We start from the raw sequence: 20,556 nt of genomic DNA, 5'->3' as shown, positions 1-20,556 counted from the left end.
TTTGTCCAGCAGCAACATGTATGAAAATATCCTACTACAGGATTTTGCAGACTTCTGTAGCACTAGTTACTGTATTTCAACAAAACATGAATCCAGTTTACTCTCCTGCAAAGACTTACATTTCCCATCACAAACAAATCAAATCTTAAACAGATACAATGTTTATCATTCTACACACTTGCTTTAATTGTGCTATGCAATGGTCTGAATGTCCAGCACTAAAGGCCCCTAAACACATCCGTCCATCCATGATCTTGATAGTCCAGTGGAACACATAGCACTTGTTAACACATCCTACAGAGGACTCTATATTTTTCATTTGTCACTTTTCTCAATACATTATGTCACATAATTACAATCATGTTTTAGGAAACATTCTTTCTTGTCAATTTGTCTCTTTGCTGTAGTTTGGTTTCTTTTATCACAAAAAATATATAGTAATTTATGAACAATTCGTGCTCTGAGTTCTTGCAGCCGCTGTCTCATGGGAGAAACACTTAGTTCAGTCAAACTTCAATCTCGACACGCCTCTTATTGTAACACTATGCCAAAAGCTTGTGATGAAATTGGGGGATGTTCCACAAAGCAAGATCTCTGAGTTAACCTAACTTTAGTAAGAACATCTTTGGGTAGCTCAAATTCTGGGACAAAACCTTTAAGGAGGACTCGCTGATCTTGGTTTCTGAAATACTGAATTTCTGAATGTTTCTCAAAAGTACTGAATGCTGGCTTTGCCTTTATTTGGAGTGTGTGTGTGTGTGTGTGTGTGTGTGTGACCAGATTACCAGATTATGTCTTGCTATGGACATGTAGAGAACAACTGTATATACTATGACAAATCATAGCATTATCTTACTAACATCCATATGTAAGACTTGAAAGGCAAATCAATCATTATACACAATTCTCCAAGAGCACTTCCATATAGCCCTACATGTGCCCTCGGCTCATCCATAATCAACAATACTCTCAGAGAGGATAACACATCAGAGAAAACATTTGGAGAGCAGAGTTTCATTTTACACACTGCTCCAAAACAAACACAAACACATCAAAAACAAATGAAATAAAACCCCTTTATATGACAAATAATCAGAGTGGATTAGGGTAGAGCCCAGAGTTCACTAAAAAAAAAGTGTATAGGGTAAATATATTGTGCATCTTGAAAATGAAAAGAGGGAATTTCAGAGCCTTTTTATACATATATCATTGACTCTCAATCTCTGACGGAGATCCTGTTATCTTACATCAAGCTAAAACATACCTTGTTACCCCATGCTTTGCCAGTTTACCTGTCAATTATGCATCAAAATTCTAAAGCAACCAAAAACAACCAAGAGATTAAATGCAATCAAACAAACACAGAACACAGTGATTATCATAGTGATAAATCATACTGAATGAACTGAAAGGCCACTAAGGTATGACATGCCAAAGACTTCTATATACATTTAATAGCGCCCTGCACTCAACAGTATAACACCTCAAAGGACGGTCATCAGTATGAAACAATGCCCCCTGCTGGTCATAATGATACAACTTAAATGGATGATTATGTTAGCCCACTAACAGTGTTGTAAGGCTAACACTGATTTGACGTATAATGAAACAAATATGTGAACTCAGACAGGTAAACTCTTTACAGCCACAATAGACCTACGTAAGACATTCTGTATTTTAAATATTAGTGTAAGTCCATTTATTAAATTCCAATGCATAGGATCCTGTCACAGATCCTGTCTCAGAGTAGCTGAGATTTGATGGGCTTGTAAATATGGAAATGTATGACTTGGTTCAGTTGGGAGATCATTGCTACTGGATTTCTAACATTGTCTCTGTATGTGTGTGTGTGTGTGTGTTGGGGGGGGGGGGGCACTGTTCCATACTTGCTGTCCTCACACAGACACACAATGTTGAACAGGTACACACATCTGTCCAGCTAATCAAAGGCAAATAACGAAACCATCTGTCCTGAAATAAGGCTATCCGATTGCATAGAACTTTAGAACAGAGCATTCCTTGGGCAGAACCTACACTGTTCTGTGCACACACACACACACACACACACACACACACACACACACACACACACACACACACACACACACACACACACACACACACACACACACACACACACACACACACCACCCAGCTCCCATTGAGACCTGACAGAGGGGGAACATGAGGGGGCACACAGTAAACCACTCTGGCCTGGCTCTGCTCTGGATCAACAGGAGACCAAGACTAGGGCCATACCAGTGTCAGCCATTTCATTTTCTTGGTGAAAGTGGAAACAATGTCTGAGCTGATCTGTCCCATGCACCACCGTTCAGAAAGCAGAGCTGTTCTTTTTACTGTGCTAGCAAGTTCTGTGCCTGTTGCTTGAGTAGTGTCGTGCTTGATGAGTAGTTTTCTGTCATTAGAGGGTCAAAGTAGAGGATCAAACCAAATTTTGATATTTGGGTGTGTACCGCGGTACCATGGCCAAGGGCCCTTTCATACCTGCTATTGAAGGTCCAGACCAAACTGAAACAAGGTAGGTGTGAAAGCAACCCTAGTAGCTATCTGGGCGTTTGAGCACTGTACTGTGATTTCAGAGTGGAGAGGGTACTTTTATCATGAAGTCTGAAGAGGACTAGCTTTGATTGGCAGGTGGTTTTGATTGACAGGTATATGAGGGTGTGTTGGCTCTGTGAGGTCAGTGAGGAGCCCAGTGGGGGTGGCTGGCAGATCAGGAAACATGGTCACGACACAGCGTGACACGACGTGACGCGTGCAGCTTTAAACGGTTCTACGTTTTGTTACTTTAAACACTTGAGAAGCAAAAGGGGGCATAAAAAACACACCCCTCCTCACCACCACTCTCCGCTGGAGTGGAGATTTTTTAAGCACCAATTCTTTGTGTGGTGGGTCGGGTCGAGACCTGTCCGTCATATGGCCGTGGCCTGGGATTGGTAGAGGCCGCCAGCGGAACGCTGGGTTGCCCAGGAGCCAAAAAAAGAAGCTCATTGGCTGTCTGTCCTTGTGTGAGGAGGGGTGGGCGGGGCCAGATGCAGCTGGAATCAGCTGACTGGTCCCTCCACTTCGCCGTCCTTTTCCAACTCGTCCTGGATCTCATCAGTGTTCCCTGAGTCACTGCTGGCCACTGAGCTGATGGAAGGAGAGTTTCTGCCAGGGAGGGAGAGAGAGCAATACAGAAGGGATGGGAGGACAGAGAGAGGGAGAGAGAGAGAGAGAGAGAGAGAGAGAGAGAGAGGGAAGAAGGAGGGATAGAGGGAGAGAAGGAGTTGAATGATAAGAAAGAAACAGGGGACGGAGCAATACAGAAGACCCACAGAAAAGGATGAACAGAGAAACAGAACAGAAGAGAGAAAAGAAGAGGCAGAGGTGTGAGGGAGAGGTGAGGAAAAAGAAAAAACATCTTTGGCCTTGTCTTTTAAAAATGTTAAAATGAAATTCGATTAGTCATGACATCAACAGTGATTTACGTTGCACCCTATCTAATGATCTATAAACAGCAATCCTCAGATCTATTGGTTTGAACTGCAACAGTACAGATAGTGCAGACGGAGAATACATTATTTATAACCTTAATCTATTCTATTTATAACCTTATTTATAACCTTAACCTTAACCTTAGATGAGATGAGGTGAGATGAGTGTAGTAGGCCTACCTGCCCCCCTTGATCATCCTCCTGCAGGTCTCCATCTGCACGTCCAGGCCTCTCTTCATGCTGCACATCTCCATGTACTCATGCAGGTGTCTGTTCATGTCTGACTTAGCCGTGGCCAACTCCTCCTGAGAGAGGGGGAGCGGGAGAGAGATAGAGGGAGGGAGAGGCGTACAGGGATAGAGAGAGGGAGAGAGAAAGAATGATGGAGAGGTTTAGCGCTCCTTCATTAGACCACTGACTCGCTTTCTTACATGATTGCATCAATAAAACACATGCAGTGCTGAAATCCCAATCAAACCGCCCCTATTTCCACCATTCCACTTTCATTGGTCCATTATGCCCATTTGCCCATCATGAGCAACATTATACAGGGAGGGACCAAGGCAAGAGGAAGGGGAAAAAAAGGGGGGCGGGGGGTGAGAGAGAAGTTGAAGAGTGGTACAGAACAGTGACAAGTAGAGTGAGAGAGAGATAGAGAGAAAAAGAAAGATGGAAAGAAAGAGACAAAGACAGGTCAGAAAAAGATGTATTGGGGATAGGTATGCGCTCTGGCTAGATGCATTACTTCTCACAAATCAGGACAGAACATCAGCAGAGAACAAATCAGAGTCACTCAGAAACCTCAACCAATCAAGACAGATGCCTTATCACAAGGACACGAGGGAACTGGACAAAGTCAAACAAATCCAGATCAAACTCTCCATAATTCTCTACTGCAGGTGTCCGAGAATACATTTAATTTCATTTCATTTCACAGCAATGATGTCACATATGGAAAATCAGAGAAAGTTAATTTATTTATTCAATACTTATTATGCTTCACTGACTTGTCTATTCATTGATTCCCCTGATTCACTGATTTATTGAGTTATTCATTCCATATGAACATGTCAAAGTCTTCTGACTCACCTCAATCTCTCCAATGGTCTTCTGGTACTCCTGCTCTCTGTTCTTGAACAGAGTCTCGGTCTCGTCGATCAGGCTGCCCAAACTCCCCTCCTGGGACACCTGGGGGACACAGGCAGCACAGCAGACTCTTTAGCGCCCCCTATGGAAACTGTGCCGAAGGAGCAACTTATGGACTCCATGAACTCTGACCTCCATGAACTCTGGACTATACCCTCCAGACTAAGCACAAGCACAGGTGCGATGCCCAGACACTGACCAATAGGGGTGTTGTAAGGGGAGGAGGGTTAAGATTCAAAGGGCCCTGCACTGATAGGGGCCCCCATAGAATTTAATGACCATCATCATTATTACTGGGGAGGCCCAATATTATATTCATTCACAGGGCCAAATATTTCTAGCAGCACTCCTGTGGACTGAAAACAGTATATTCCCCATTTATTGCTGTAACAGTTGATTTGATTGATGCTGACCGTTTAGTGTTATGAGTGCCTGTACTGTCTTGGCATTAGTGGGCCTATATGTCTACGGACAACGTTTGAGCTTTACTGGACTAGGCTGAATGTCTTCATAAAACCAGCTCACAAATTCCATTTAACATCACTGAAATCTGAATACTTAACTAAAAACACTGCCACTGTGAGCTCTATCTACATACCACTCTAAAGGAGTGCTAGTAGTACTAGTTCAGACATAGTCGGAGCTCATGTGACTGAGTAACTGTGTAGGTGTGCTGATATGTCGAGCGGTGTGAAGCCTTACAGGCTCTCCGCCCTCTCCGTGGCTCTCCACTGTGCCGGGGTTGTTGTTGTTGTTGTTGTTGAAGGCATACGGCACGTTGTAGTTGGTGAAGTCCTCCCACAGCAGCAGGGTCTCCTCGTTCTCCTCCCACGTCAGACTGTCACAGTCGTCGTCGTCGATGTCGAACGTCTCTTTCCTGGCAATAAGGGAGGTGTCAGAGCAATGGCTGTGTGGCGGGAGGATGAGAGGAGGAGAGGACAGGAGGAAAAGAGAGGACAGGAGGGGAGAAAAAAAAGAGAAGGAGAAAGTGAACACAACACACACACACACACACAACACGGACACACAGGCAGAAGAAGTCCATGCAAAGAGACAGAGAGAAGAAAGAGAAGAGTGTATGCAGCAGTAGAGACACACTGCAGACTGTAGGCTACACACACACACACAGCAAGGACAGCACCAGAGGTCACACGCTGGACACTTACACTGGCGTGAGTACATCCTCTCATGAGATCCATACAAAAAGAGCCATATTAAATATGCCTACTCCACAGCATTAGTCTCACTGTTAGCTGGACTTGATATATGAATGTGAACTCTGTGAACTCAGCAGAGTGCTTTTATGTTCAGTATTAATGCAGTACCACGTATCACCAGTGGGTGGAACTCTACAGCAGAATGACATCAGACTCTGCAAACAGCCTGCTCTAGGAAACAGCTGCAGTGAATGTGTTGTACAGTAATGGCTCCTCACCATAGGCAACTAATGGCTAGTTTTCATAAGGTCACCAATGATAAAATTAGACGGCTCAGATCTAGTTTTGAAAAGAGTGCTGTTTGTTTTTGCCACATTGCATTTGGGCAGGAATGTATTATCAGTACTTGAATGGAACCAACTTGACTAACCCTCAGTCATGATGAGCCTGTAGAGGTTAAAGGTTAAAGTTAAGAGTTGAGGTGTGACTCACAGTTGGTTGAGCATGCGTTTCATCTCGTCCGTGATGTTGAGGGAGCCGGGCACCTCCTCCTCTGATGTGCTAGGATCAGCGTCCATCTCAGAACTCTCCTCGTCTGACGTCACCTTACGCTCCTTCCTTCTGCATGCTACTGCCCCCTACAAAACACACACACACACACACACACACACACACACACACACACACACACACACACACACGCATATCTAAATACAGATAATCTGACATATAGGCAATCTTACTGTCAAGTTCAGCTCAACCTTGTGAAAGCCGGATCTAACATTGTGAAAACCATTATGATGTGCAGGCCTGGGTGTTATGGCTGTGGCTGCAATATTATTATTATGTCTGGTGATGATTGGATCTGATGTCCAGTAACTAATGTGATACCTCTGTGATACACTGCCTATAGGCTGCACTGTTACTATGATTCACAACAGTGGATTCTGTTTATGTGTCTTATGATAGACTCTGAGGCAGGATCCAGTTTTACTATCCCGCCATAGATGCTGCTCTGATAGCCAACACTCACTGTGGCTGTATCACACTAAATATTATTCTTGCATGATATGCAGTCACTGTACATGTACTATCAAGTTCATAACGTCTAGTCAGGTTATTTCACCTAATAAATTACATTTTACTGTCCAGATACCCTGATCTAAATGTGTCTGTAATATTATTATGGCAGACTGATAGAGAGCTGCTGCCATTGCGGCTGGGGCGTTGAGTCGAAGCTGGAGGACTCTGGCCTGCTTCTGTGTGTGTGATAGAATTGTGGAGCTGATAGAGTGCTGCTGCTGGTGCTGCTGCTGGTGGTGCCAGATCCAAGCTGGAGGGCTCTGGATGTGGCCTGCTTCTGACAGGCTGCAGTTGGGCTCGGGCCAGCTCCATCACTGCAATGTGATAACCTTGTGTGCAAGCTGAGCAAAGTCACCGGATCAGCACTTCTCCCTGTGGTAGGTGAGTGTGTGTGTGTGTGTGTGTGTGTGTGTGTGTGTGTGTGTGTGTGTGTGTGTACGAGGGAATGAGGGAGAGCACCGAAAGAAACAGGGTATGTAACTCAGGTGTGTGTTTGTGTGTTTTTGTCTATGTGCATTGTGCATGTGTGTCTGTGTGCCGATGTGTATCTGAGAGTATGTGCAAGAGAGAAAGAGGCACTGGAGAGAGACATTTGTACAGGTCTGATATTATGTAATAGTTTGACTGTGGTTAGGTAGCACAGTGGGTATCGTATATGCGTAATGCTTGATTAAATATTTAATTCTCCATTTAGAATAACCCCTTGGTTCCTCTTCAAACAACAAATTGGCATATTGTGTCTTAACCAGTAGATTTATGCATATGGGGAATGCCACGACGAAATGAGTCCTATGTCAGGAAATCCATTTCGAGATATCGATTTGAATGCAGAGAGGTTCGAAAAATTACTAAATTATGTATTTTCTAATTTCACCACAAACACATTCCTTAACCTCTTATCTACCACTCATTGACGTATCTTACTGTAAAACGACCTAGAAATAAAATATGGATAAAAAAGTTAAAGTTTTTCTTCCTCGTTCAGACGCTTGCTGTGTGAGAACAGGAAAGTTTCCGTTTTCTTTGGTCTGATAACTCCGTGTTTTGGCTTTTGGCCTCTTCAAGAAGTCATCATAAATAGGCTATCCACTCGTAATTATTCTGAGGAAAATTTTAGCCAAGAGATTCAGGAGAAACAGCAACCTAAACATACAGTTGTTGCTGACCAGATTCCTCACGGACATTGCACCCGATTGGTCCGATTCAATATGTTTTGGAGATGGCGGTCTATTTAAAAACAAAAACACTAGGCTATGCATTTAGGCTATTGTTGTGCTTGTCATCTTCAGAAGTTGATCGAACATTATAGGCTACCTCACAAGTAACTTGTTTTTTTGCTGAGATGGGGATAGCTTTAACATTTTGGCCAATATCTCTGGGTTGGCTAAACGGAATTAAACAAATGACCCCTTGTCTGTGTGTGTGTGTGTGTGTGTGTGTGTGTGTGTGTATGAGTGTGTGTATGTGCATGTGTTTTGCATTCCTCTGAATTACTTCTTCTTGAGAGATGTGTGTGTGTGTTGAGGAGAGAAAGTCCTTATATATGTATACTACTATCTGTATGTGCATGTGTCTATACATGGACAAAGAATGAAGCAGACTGACACACACACACACAGACATACAGACAAAGAGAGCGAAACAGACAGAAAGATAGAGAGAGAGAGGGAGAGACAGAAAGATAGAGAGAGAGAGAGAGAGAGAAAGAGAGAGAGAGAGAGAGAGAGAGAGAGAGAGAGAGAGAGAGAGAGAGAGAGAGAGAGAGAGAGAGACGATGCGAGCTTCACCCACCCTGTCTGGCAGCGTTCTGGACGGGCTGACGTTGAACATGAGGGACATGTCCTCGGAGTTCCTCTGCTGGGCCACGTCACACAGCTTGGCTGTGATATCGATGCGTCGGCAGATGTCCATGTCCACCTTCATGGCTTTCTCCTGGATCTTCGTGTCCAGCTCTGACATTTGCTACACCATGAGAGAAGAGTGGGCTTCTGTTAGCAGAGGTAAGACCTGTTAACTTTAGCAGTTAGGGCCTCCGTTTATAAACTGCTGCAAGGAGTTGCAAGAGATTTGGAGGTTTACATGTATTTGGAAAAATACAAATATTATTGTTTAAAAAGAAAGTGTTGAAAGAGTGTTTGTAGACACTCTATGTATCTGTAGATGTTGATGTGTCATTGTAGTACTGACATGAGGTCGTAGTGTAACACCATGCACGGAGTCGATCACGATCAGTGGGGTCGGGACTCTACTTCACCATGTACCTTTGGTCACTGTAGTTTAGATTAACATTACTTTAGGAAAACATTCTTCTACTTCTACTTCATGTTAGACTTAACAGGTTCTGACTGAAAGACAATTCCACCAAAAACCATGGCAATTCATCTGCTCGGTGAACGGCGTGATCACGTTGCAAGGCCACTCAGTGAAAAGAAACAGATGTCAAAATCAGTGTCTGACATTTCCTTGTAGCAGGGCTTTGCTAAATAATCGAAAAAAGACAAAAAGTTGCAAAACCTACAGTAGCTTTATGATTAGTTGACTTAAGTTCCAGTAGCTGTTTGTTTTCACCGAGTTGCCACCCCACGGCTGGATATGACACCACATCAACCAGACCAATCAAAAAGCAGACTGAAATGCAATCAGGCCACGTCGTCTCCCCTGCGGTATTAGAAAAGCCTGTTGCTAATCACACTGCACAGTCACACCATTTCAGTAAGGAAACACCGAAATAACCTGCTTGAAACCATCTCCATATTATGCAGAGCACAATAGTATTAGTCTTGATTGTCTGACGGTCTTGTCTGACTGACTGCCTCGCAGTCACACCCTGAAGTGCATTTCCATCATTGTACAATCACCACAATAAATATGACAGAAAGTGTTCAAAACTATAGTCTCTGTCATTTAACAATGGTGGCTGTACAACAATGCCTTCAGGAAGTGTACTACCAGGTGAGTTAGACATTATGAATCAGTTTTCCATACATAGATTAAGCCTAGTCCTAGACTACAAAGGCTTTTCAGGGAGATGTGCATTTAAGTTCTCATTTAGTCCCGACTAGACTTCAAATCCATGCACAGGAATCTGGCCCTGCAGGGGTACACAGGCCAAAGGCTCAGCCCCTCCTACCCTACCCTACCCCCACACCATGCTGGGCGTCTGTAAGACAAGTGTCCAGTAGCCACACTAGTCACACACTGTTAGACATTAGCCGTAGGGACAGGCAGAGAGCATCTTACTTTAAGGTCCAGCAGCTTCCAGCGCGACTCGGCAGGTTTGGGCTGCAAGCCCAGACGACTGACACCCTTTAAAGGGAGCAAGATGACAAAGCACAGGTGGTGTGATCTCGGGGGAATAATCTACAGGCCTCAGGATCTGAGGATAAACTGAGGGTACACCTGGATTTATACCTTTACAGGTGAGATTCCACCTGGGATTCCATTTGAGAGTATATGACAGTACACTTGAGAGTAGAGTCGAGATTAGACCCTGAGGTCCTCCTGACAAGTACACTTGAGATCACAGTTTATATTCCACCTGAGATTAGACTTGAGATCACAGTTTATATTCCACCTGAGATTGCAAATGAAATCCCACCTGAGATTAAGAGTTGAGCCTACACCAGCATGAGCTAAGAGGAGAGACACACACCATACAGCCTCACTGTGGGAACATCAGAGGGAATAAAACATGACATGTAAAACATGTGTGTGTGCGTGTGTGCGTACAAATTTGTGTGAGTGCGTGCATGTGCGTGTGTGTAAGTATTGGAATGTTTAGGTTGTATATGAAGGATGAGGATGATGCTCATGGTGTTTGTTTGTTTGTTTGTTTGTGTGTGTGTGTGTGTGTGTGTGTGTGTGTGTGTGTGTGTGTGTGTGGGTGTGTGTGTGTGTGTGTGTGTTTGTTTGTGTGTGTGTGTGTGTGTGTGTGTGTGTGTGTGTGTGTGTGTGTGTGTGTGTGTACATGTATGTGTGTGTGTCTACAAATGTGTTACAGAATGATACGTCTATCTGACATCTTGAAATGGTCTGGCTTCTGTGCGAGTGTGTTCTCTGTGTGAATATGAGTGCTGCTAGTGTGGCAGAGAAATTCACTGGAATCCTAAACATGGTCTGCTTCTGTTCAGTGTGTGTCCTTATTTATGTATGTGTCAGTGAATGTGTGTGTATGAGGGGGGTGGGTTGTCTGTGTGTGTCTGACTCTGCACGTGCGCGTGTGTGTGTGTGTGTGTGACAGGGAGAGGAATTAATCAGGAACGTAAACACTGGGCGGATGGTTTATTCATTCCTCATAAAGTGGGCCAGTGCTGATCGATTACAGGCCTGTAGCTGCAGCAGCCCCTCTGACTGGCCGTTAAAAACAAGGAGAGGAGGGGGGAGGAGAGGAGAGGAGAGAGGGAGGAAGAGAGGATGAGAAGAGAGGGAAAAAGGAGGAAAAGGAGAAGAGAGAAGAGAGGAGATATTGAGAGATGAAAGGAACAGAAGGAGAGGAATGCAGTGAAGAGAAAAGAGAAGAGGAGAAGAGAGGAGCATAGGAGAGGTAGGAGAGGAAGTGAAGGTGTAAGTAAAGGAGATTGGAGGACACTTGAGGGAAGAGGAGGAGGAGAGAGGAGGTGTTTGGAGAGAAGAGGGTGACAGAGAAAAGATGTTAAAAAGGAGGGGAGAGGAGAGAGGAGTAGAAGGCATGTGGCCAACAGCCTGCACAAACTGTTGTCTGTTCTCAGGCTGAGTGCTGAGATGTTCCTCTGAAACACACACACACACACACACACACACACACACACACACACACACACAGACACACACACACACACACACACACACACACACACACACCTACACTCACACACACACACAAAGAAATTCCCAAATATGGCTGACACACAGGGGCCTTTCCAACAGCATCACCAGAGTCAGAGCTCAGACTGGCGGTCATTAGGTTTCCGTCTGGGATCCGTCAGACCCGGAGCAGACCCGGAGCAGACCCGGAGCAGACCCGGAGCAGACCCGGAGCAGACCCAGAGCAGACCCGGAGCAGACCCAGAGTGGCCAGAGTGGCCCACACACAGCTCGTAGATCATCTGTTGTGAGTCAGCATCAACACGTGAGAGGACAGAGTGCAACACTGGTGTCAAACGCATCAACACCGAGAGGGCTGAATATAACACATATGTCATCAGGCGCATCAGCTCAGAGAAATATCAAACAAAGGCTGAGCCCTGGCGTGGTGCAGAGGGGGATAACGAGACAGAGGCATCAGAGTTATTAATGCACATGGGCCACGCTAGGGATCCACCACCACACCCAGTGCACACAGTAAAGTGAGCTTTATTCGGCTCTGCGTCTTAGAACCATGACCTGGCATTTGTAACACAGTGGCCTACAATCTAAAGTAAGTTGTTAAAAAGTGGGAAAAGAAGGACTTAAAGGTTTTATTCATGTTTTTCAAGGTTACGGACAAAGGAGCCTTTTCAGTCAGTTTAAGAGGTCCTTGGGTATAAACGCATGTATACTTTTGTTTCAGAATGACTTACTTACTTATTCAGAATTAATTACTTACAGAGATACTTACGTCACTAACAAGACTTTTAAAGACCACCAGCTCAGCTTTCAGTCTGTCCACCTTCTCACTGAGCTCGTCTTGGATCACCTCAGACTCCTGGGCACTCTGGACACACACACACACACACACACACACACACACACACACACTTTTAATTTACATTGAAATGCACACAAACACAGACATTGAGACATACAGATAGGTGCCTAAAACAGATAGATACATGTGCCTTAAAATACATTTATAAGGAAACCTACGGTCAGACAAAACAGACCAAACAGACCCTTTACCTTTGGAAGTGTAAAGAAAGGGAATAAGAAAGGACTGATTGTGCAGTCTGTGTTTTACCTATTCATCCTTACTAACTTGTTGGACAGGGCCAGCTCTAGGCAGGGGTCAGTGTGCCCACCCAAGCATTGTTTCTTGCCCACCCAAACAAAGTCAAGAATTGTTGTGCATCTGCGCAGTGTGCAGCCTCAAACCCAGCTTGGATGTAGATTAGTTGGTGTTGAGTGTAATGGTAGCTAGCTGGTACATAGCTGTACAGTAGGGCTATGTATGTATACACCCTCCTGATGCATTAAAAAGGAAAACTCTGCCCATTTTTCACATAGATCTCTGTTTCTCAGTCACTGAGTACTGTCAGTATGAGAAAAAGAAAAAACAATCGATGCTACCCAGGGCAAAAATACATCAAAATGTATTTTAAAACATATCAAATAATTTTAAACCCTAATTTTAAGTGTATCAAAATAAACTACAAAATGCATTAGCCAAACCATGTATTAAAATAAAATACTGTATTTTGTATTTTGAAAGTACTAAAAATACTTTCAATTGAGCATGACCTTCCATATCTGTCTATTTGATCTATTCCTTCATCAGTACACTGACTCTGTTGATTAAGTGGACAGTGTTTGAGAGCAACAGCTTTTCTCTGTCTACAAGACATGCCATAACCGGCAAACAGTCAACAGACCAACTATGCTGACCTGCCTGTTACATCTTAAAGCCTAAATACTGTATCAGAGATGCACTCAAAAAGTCACAAGTCACAACTCAACTTCGTCAAGCAGTACAAAGTGGAGACAGGTCTCTGACACTGTCAATGCATGCCCAGATTGAGCAACATTACAGGGCAACCACATCCGATGATTAAAGTTCTCAAAACCGGTCATTAAAGTTCTCAAGAAACTTGAGGTTGGAAGGAATGAGATGAAGTGTATTGCATGTGTGAGCAACCTACAAGTTACTCATCTGTTATCACATCACCAAAAGTAGGCTATTGGTTTTACCAAAACTACTTGGCAGTATTTTTATAACTACAAAAATACATACCTATAAAGTATTCTGATACAAAATACGAAGCCATTTTCAACAAAATAAAATACAAATGAGAAAATACTATTTTGTATTTGAAATACTTATTTTAAATACATGTATCAGAAATGCAAAACTTGAGCATCTTGTGAGCAACATGGTGGCGAATAAGTAATGTACTAACTGCACAGTCCTGTCCTTCTTTATACATTTTCTATACACTTACAAAAGTATGTCTGCAGGGACCCTCTCGACAATAGCATAGAGGTATAATGATATTTTGAGCCTAATCATTGAATTGATTTACTTTAACATAGTGAGCATATGCCCTCAAGGCTGTGCTGTAAGCTATTTCCTTGCAAATGAATATTCCAGTCTTACTCAGGCTAATCTACACTAACGTAAGATACGATATCGGCCTACACAGTCAGGGACACACTGGCCTATGATGATTTAGAAACACTGACAAAACACACCAGTAGAAACAGAAGGCTGGAAACGCAAAGTCATACAGATCTAGGGATAGAGACAGACACAAGGACACTTTCTCTCTCTCTCTCTCCTCTCTCTCTCTCTCTCTCTCTCTCTCACTCTCACACACACACACACACACACATGGACAAATGCCTTGTATACACACAGCCTTATACACACAAATGTATAAACACAAGCATGCAGGAACAAAGGTCATGGAAACACAAGGACACAAACAATCCCTTAGTAACACTGACAACACAAACATGAAGCACAGGTTTTAAACCAAAGGACTTCTGTACATGGACTTAAACAGAGATGAGTTGTTTTCTTTAATGAACAAAACACAAACTGTATGTCATCACAGAATGATGATATTTACCAATGGATGCTATGCTACCCACTGCAGTCCAAAAGCCCCCCCCCCCCCTGATAAAGTGGGCAGTCTAGAACAGATGAGGTTCTATTAAGGTACAGATCTGTGGCAGACCAATGCCAGCTCAAACCCACATTCAGCTCCTATGAGGAACTGGACCTATCCTACAAGCCTACTTTTCTTGCATGCATAGCATGTTTGCAGGTGATCACTACAAATCTCACAATATTGACTACATGACCAGTTTCTGACCAAACACTGTTCAATACCTCTGCTGATAATTCTCATGTTGCCTTTGAGACATTGATAAAGCAATCACCATAAAAGATTAATCAATAACAGATCAATAGATCCTATGCATTTCAAATCACATTCAAAAATAGACATTCAGGAAGTGACCCGTAACCAAGTTAACTGTCAAAACACATTTGTCAGTCAAAAGTGGATGCAATTGTCGCTACTGCCATGCTCTTTCAAACTTGATGGTGAATGTTAAAGGACCTCCATATGTGGTTTAGTGTTAACAGTAAGTGTTAAATGCATGCTTTTCTGCTCAATGTAAGCATTTCTGTGGAATACATCACAGCCATCTCTAGGGACTGACCTCTTCTGCTGACCCCTAATCCACAACAAACACACACGCCGCCATCTATCGATTTCCGCCCACCTCACAGAGGAGCATTGACACACACACACACACACACACACACATACACACACACACACACACACACACACATACACACACACACACACACACACACACACACACACACACACACACACACACACACAGCTGCCATGATGCAACATCAAAGGACAACATGAAAGGACAACTGTCAAGGAGCACTGGCATGCAGGTCAGAGATGAGATATAAAGAAGCCAACTAGGCTACTGCACTGGAACAGATCTGAGTTGGATTGGTCTCAATGGCAAACGTTAATTATGAAACTGTAAACAATTTTATTATATTATTATTTTGTTTAATGTCATTTTATTTAATTCAGTCTTCATCCATTCCTCTGTTAATGTAATGGTGAATGATTAACATATTAGGATTTTAGTTCCCCATACATTTGAGAGTTGGGTGTTTTGGTTGCGGGGGGAGTGGTTTCCCCACCGGACAGTTTTAGTAGAGAGTGAAGCTGGAGAGAAGTGAGCGCGCGTTAGGCTGTGTTGTGTGTCTAGGTTGGTTGTGTGAATAAAAGAAGTTATAACCGAAGTGTAACCTGTCTTCGTCTTGCCCACGTCTGAGAGACTGGAGAATGTGAACTCTGCAAACCCACGAATTATCAGGTTACAAAACCATTTAGTTATTTATTACTATATTTATAGTAAATTTATATAATTCAAAATGTACATCATTTCAAAAAACAGCAACACTTCTTTGCTTCAACTCTACAGTGGATTACAGAAAAAGCTCAAATAAAAGCTGATGGTGACCTCCAATTACATGCTACTGTCCTTAAACTGAAAATAATACAATTATAAATGGAAAAAGTACTACATCTGCAGCCTCCTGTCCTAAATGTAGGAATTTAGGACCTAGAGATTGGCATGGGGTACTTTCCATAAGATCATCTCTCAATACAAATCAAACCAGCTATTAGGCTCACTGAAATAAACCCATATGGTAAAGGGTATGTGATTATGTGGGGCTACTTTAATTCCAAAGGCCAAGGGAACTTCATCAGGATGCATAGTATCCTGGATCCATGAAATCACTGGTCTTTAAAAATAAAAATCTGCCTGCCTCTATGGGAATTTAACATGGTGTACTTATTATGACCCCTGTATTTTAAGGAAGAACATTTATTTATTTATGATGCATTATTCATTCACAAAGAAAATTGGTGTCCTTAAAGGTTGGATTTTTCCTAATTTTTTACTAAGGCATTAAGATCAATTTCCAAAATATGATTTTTTATTCCTCTTTAGCATGGATGTACTCACTTATGCTTATCACTGTATGTATTTGACTTTGTATTAAATTGAGAAAAAAGTAGCAGTTTGGTATCATTGCGTGCACCAATAATTTCAGCCATGTCTGTATGTGGTATTTGAAGTTATTATCAAGTACTTGAGATTCACTAAGCGGCCATCCCCCTCCTGACTGATGTTTTGCGCAAGGTAGAATAGAGTGTGGAGGTGAGGTGCCTGATGTTCTGAGTAAGGTAGAATAGAGTGTGGAGGTGAGGTGCCTGATGTTCTGAGTAAGGTAGAATAGAGTGTGGAGGTGAGGTGCCTGATGTTCTGAGTAAGGTAGAATAGTGTGGAGGTGAGGTGCCTGATGTTCTGAGTAAGGTAGAATAGAGTGTGGAGGTGAGGTGCCTGATGTTCTGAGTAAGGTAGAATAGAGTGTGAAGGTGAGGTGCCTGATGTTTTGGGTTAGAGAGATGAGAGTGTGGGAAGGTGAGTTTACCTCCTGCAGCGTCTCCACCATAGACTCCATCTGCTCTCGTCTAGACAGCTCCTCCTCCCATCTGCAACACACACACACGCACGTACACACACACACACACACACACACACACACACACACACACGCATGCACGCACGCACGCACACACGCACGCACGCACGCACGCACGCACGCACGCACGCACGCACACACACGCACACACACACACACACACACACACACACACACACACAGACACACACACACACACACACACACACACACACACACACACACGCACACACACACACACACACAGAGAGAGAGAGACAGAGAGTCAGAGAAGATCAGGTGTGTAATCCCACCTCACCACATGTCCCCAACCCCACTGCAGCTTAATAAATTACAAGCACAACATGAGCTTTAACACATGAGAGGACGAGCATAAATCTGGTTGCGTGCAACAATTAGAAACACATAAGTACACATGCTAAAACATCATCCATTTTAAACCTGCTTATGACACCGTGGATATTTTAATCACACATACACCCACACACACACCCACACACACACACCCACACACTGGCGTCTACTGTCTATATACTTTCCGTCTTGTCTAAGAAAGAGGTTAGACCTGAAACTCAACCCAGGACAAACTTCTCTGAAGTCAGATGGGTCACACACTCAGGAGAACCTTGGGAACACTTTACTTAGAACCTTGGGAACACTTAGACAGGATGCCTACAGAGGGCTTATAGAATAGAACGGAATAGAATATTTTTTTCTGTTTCTCCTGATCACTAGCCCATAGGCAACAAACAACAGCTCCAGACATACCACAAATATAAATCATATAACATGCTCCTGTATAAACCTTTTATATATATATATATATATATATATATATAATAAAAATGCAAGTTTGACTATTGTCTTGGGAACTGGATTACTTATTATTTGAACCAAGCTGAGGTGTAGTTGAGTGAAGGATCTTGAATCGGCCTGGGATACACACACACACACACACACAGCCACATTTCATCATATATCCCATTCATGAGCAGCAGAATATAAGCATGGTGTAACCCAAGCAGCATCTCATGCATCTCATGTCCATGTGGAACTGAAAGAGGATACACATTAGCCCAACAGCTGGGCCAGTCCCACGCTACACTGCACTGCCCGCACAGAGATCCTGGCCGCATCACACACACACAGCAGCTCACTCAGGTCTCATGTTCACACACTCCAGCCTGTCACACTCCTCTCTGTGCTCTTCTGATCACCCATTCCTAACCTACAGACTGAAAGCATTCACCACTGTGGCCTGCTATCAGAGTTATCTGCTATCAATGCAGTGATTCTGTTAAATCCACATCATTATAGCAACCAGTTCAGAGCTATATCAAAGATCTTTGATTACTAGCTCCGCTTTAACCCTCTCTGGCTACACGCACTCAAAAGAGCCCACTTCTGATGGCCCAGATCTGGCGTGATCTCACACTCATGGCGAGTGTTTGTGTGTGTCATGTTACCTGCTCTCGGTCACTATAGCTGTTCTCTGTTGCTAGCTGGTGTTAGCTAGCTGGTGACCAGAGCCAAATCCCCTCTATTAGAGTCCTAAAAGTCACTCAAGCCATCAACCCACATGGCATCTGAGCTGACGCTGAAGCTGATCTGAGCCTGATGAGGTCATGCGGTTTAGTAGCCAATGGTTACACTTGTCAACACTCCTGATTTGGTCTGACTGTCAGTGGTGGTTCTATTTTTCTGGATGTATGTGTGGTCCAATTCTGACCCCGATTAGGTCCAGAGTCAGCTGCCTACTGAGTGTTACGTCAAGGTCTTTCTCTGGCAGAAATACTTCACTGGGCATAATGGCCACAGAGGAATAGGAGCAGGAGTATAGAGATGAATGCCCCCACTGAAGAGTGTAAGGATGAGAAACAGCATCATTAAAAAGCTCTGGCCAATATGCCAATGGTTAATTTCCTCTGAGGCCAGGGAAGCAGAAGGCAAACAATATGGCTCATTATACACAAATCAAGCCTTTATGGGGCTTTATGGGACCTTCCATTAAAGTTCTCAAAAAGTGTAAAAAGGTAAGCACGAGTGTGTCTGAGAGGAAAGAGATGATTCATCTAAGGCTCACAAGGTTTATCAGAGGGTAATTATAATTCATGGTTTATAATAATAAAAAATAAACACTTCAGATGATATTATGCTTTAAATTACATGTTGATCAGTTGATAGAGAGATCAAAGTAAGTAATCTATTAAAACATTTATCAGACAGGCATGTTTATAACGTCTCCAAGAGAATTAAATAGGCATCTCCCCAACATTCCTGTAAAACTTGTGATTTCTGGTTGATCACTCACAGTTTCTATGGCAACCATTAGGCACAGCAAACAACTAAAATAAATGGAGGCAGAGAACAGACACCCAGTGGGGTGGGAGTTAAAAAAACATCCTGTGTGTGTGTGTGTGTGTGTGTGTGTGTGTGTGTGTGTGTGTGTGTGTGTGTGTGTGTGTGTGTGTGTGTGTGTGTGTGTGTGTGTGTGTGTGTGTCTGTGTGTGTGTGTGTGTGTGTGTGTGTCTGTGTGTGTGTGTGTGTGTGTGTGTGTGTCTGTGTGTGTGTGTGTGTGTGTGTGTGTGTGTGTGTGTGTGTGTGTCTGTGTGTCTGTGTGTGTGTGTGTGTGTGTGTGTGTGTGTGTGTGCGCTTGTGCGTGTTTCTGTACCTTACACTGTGATTGAGCCACTGCTGCTGAAACTGCTGCTGCTGGTGCTAGTGCATTTCTGCCAATGAGAAGCAACACACACACACACACACACACACACACACACACAGCTCCAGAGGTCACCAGAGTTCATGGCTACTCCACTAAACCCTGCAGATACAACCAATCAGCACCTAGCCCTGTGCTGCGCATCACTTCCTGTGAGGACACAGTTTGTCACCGCACCGGCCCTGCATGGCTGACACGGGGGGGGGGGGCTTGTTGGGGGGGCAGCCAGTGACAAAGCACCTGCATGATGAGAGAACAGGGACGAGCAGACACAGAGTGAAGAGCATCTGTGACGTATTACAGCCCCACTGCTGCAGAATGAGTTGGATAATCATGCAGCCATTTCTGCTGGGATCCATATAGAGTACCTGGATACCTTTCTGCACACCATTCTAGATCAGCAGGTGCTATGTGGTGTGTGTGTGTTTTGTTTTTTTTTTAGTTTAGAAATGTTTAAAAATTCACCTAAAATTATCAACAGAATGTGAAGAAACAACCTTTTGGATGTGATGTCATAAAAGCCTTTGCTTTGTGTTGCCCTGATAGCCCATGCCCAGTTAGCATGCCATCCAGCTAGCATGCCATCCAGTTAGCATGCCACCCAGTTAGCATGCCACCCAGCTAGCGCCGGGCCATCTCTCTTCTAAGACTGCTCTGGAGCACGTGTGAAGCAGTAGTAAACACCGTGCAAGTCATTAGGAGAGTGCTGTCACTGTGTGGCTGTGTGCAAGACCACTGGCCACC

General features: G+C 43.6%; 1 protein-coding gene across 1 annotated transcript in view; it reads right to left on the bottom strand.

The window, feature by feature from the left end:
- Window positions 1-2,540: 2,540 nt before the first annotated feature.
- Window positions 2,541-20,556, bottom strand: part of iffo2b (intermediate filament family orphan 2b) — a 46,111-nt gene continuing 28,095 nt past the window's right edge. The window contains exons 2-9 of the mRNA XM_076268495.1: window positions 17,043-17,103; window positions 12,459-12,554; window positions 8,675-8,845; window positions 6,293-6,438; window positions 5,346-5,520; window positions 4,587-4,685; window positions 3,678-3,802; window positions 2,541-3,171 (exon numbers count right to left, since the gene is read on the bottom strand). Of these exons, the coding sequence (XP_076124610.1) occupies window positions 3,066-3,171; window positions 3,678-3,802; window positions 4,587-4,685; window positions 5,346-5,520; window positions 6,293-6,438; window positions 8,675-8,845; window positions 12,459-12,554; window positions 17,043-17,103 (979 nt within the window). The 3' untranslated portion in view covers window positions 2,541-3,065. The remainder of the gene's footprint in view (window positions 3,172-3,677; window positions 3,803-4,586; window positions 4,686-5,345; window positions 5,521-6,292; window positions 6,439-8,674; window positions 8,846-12,458; window positions 12,555-17,042; window positions 17,104-20,556) is intronic.

Source organism: Alosa pseudoharengus, unplaced genomic scaffold (genome assembly GCF_046254945.1).
Source record: "Alosa pseudoharengus isolate Yale_2024_CS ecotype anadromous, Long Island Sound unplaced genomic scaffold, YU_APseudo_1.1 YU_APseudo_1.1_scf_5, whole genome shotgun sequence".
NCBI classification, from domain to species: Eukaryota; Metazoa; Chordata; class Actinopteri; order Clupeiformes; family Clupeidae; genus Alosa; species Alosa pseudoharengus.
The sequence above is the reverse complement of the archived record's forward strand: the minus strand, read 5'-3'. Positions and strand labels throughout refer to the sequence as shown.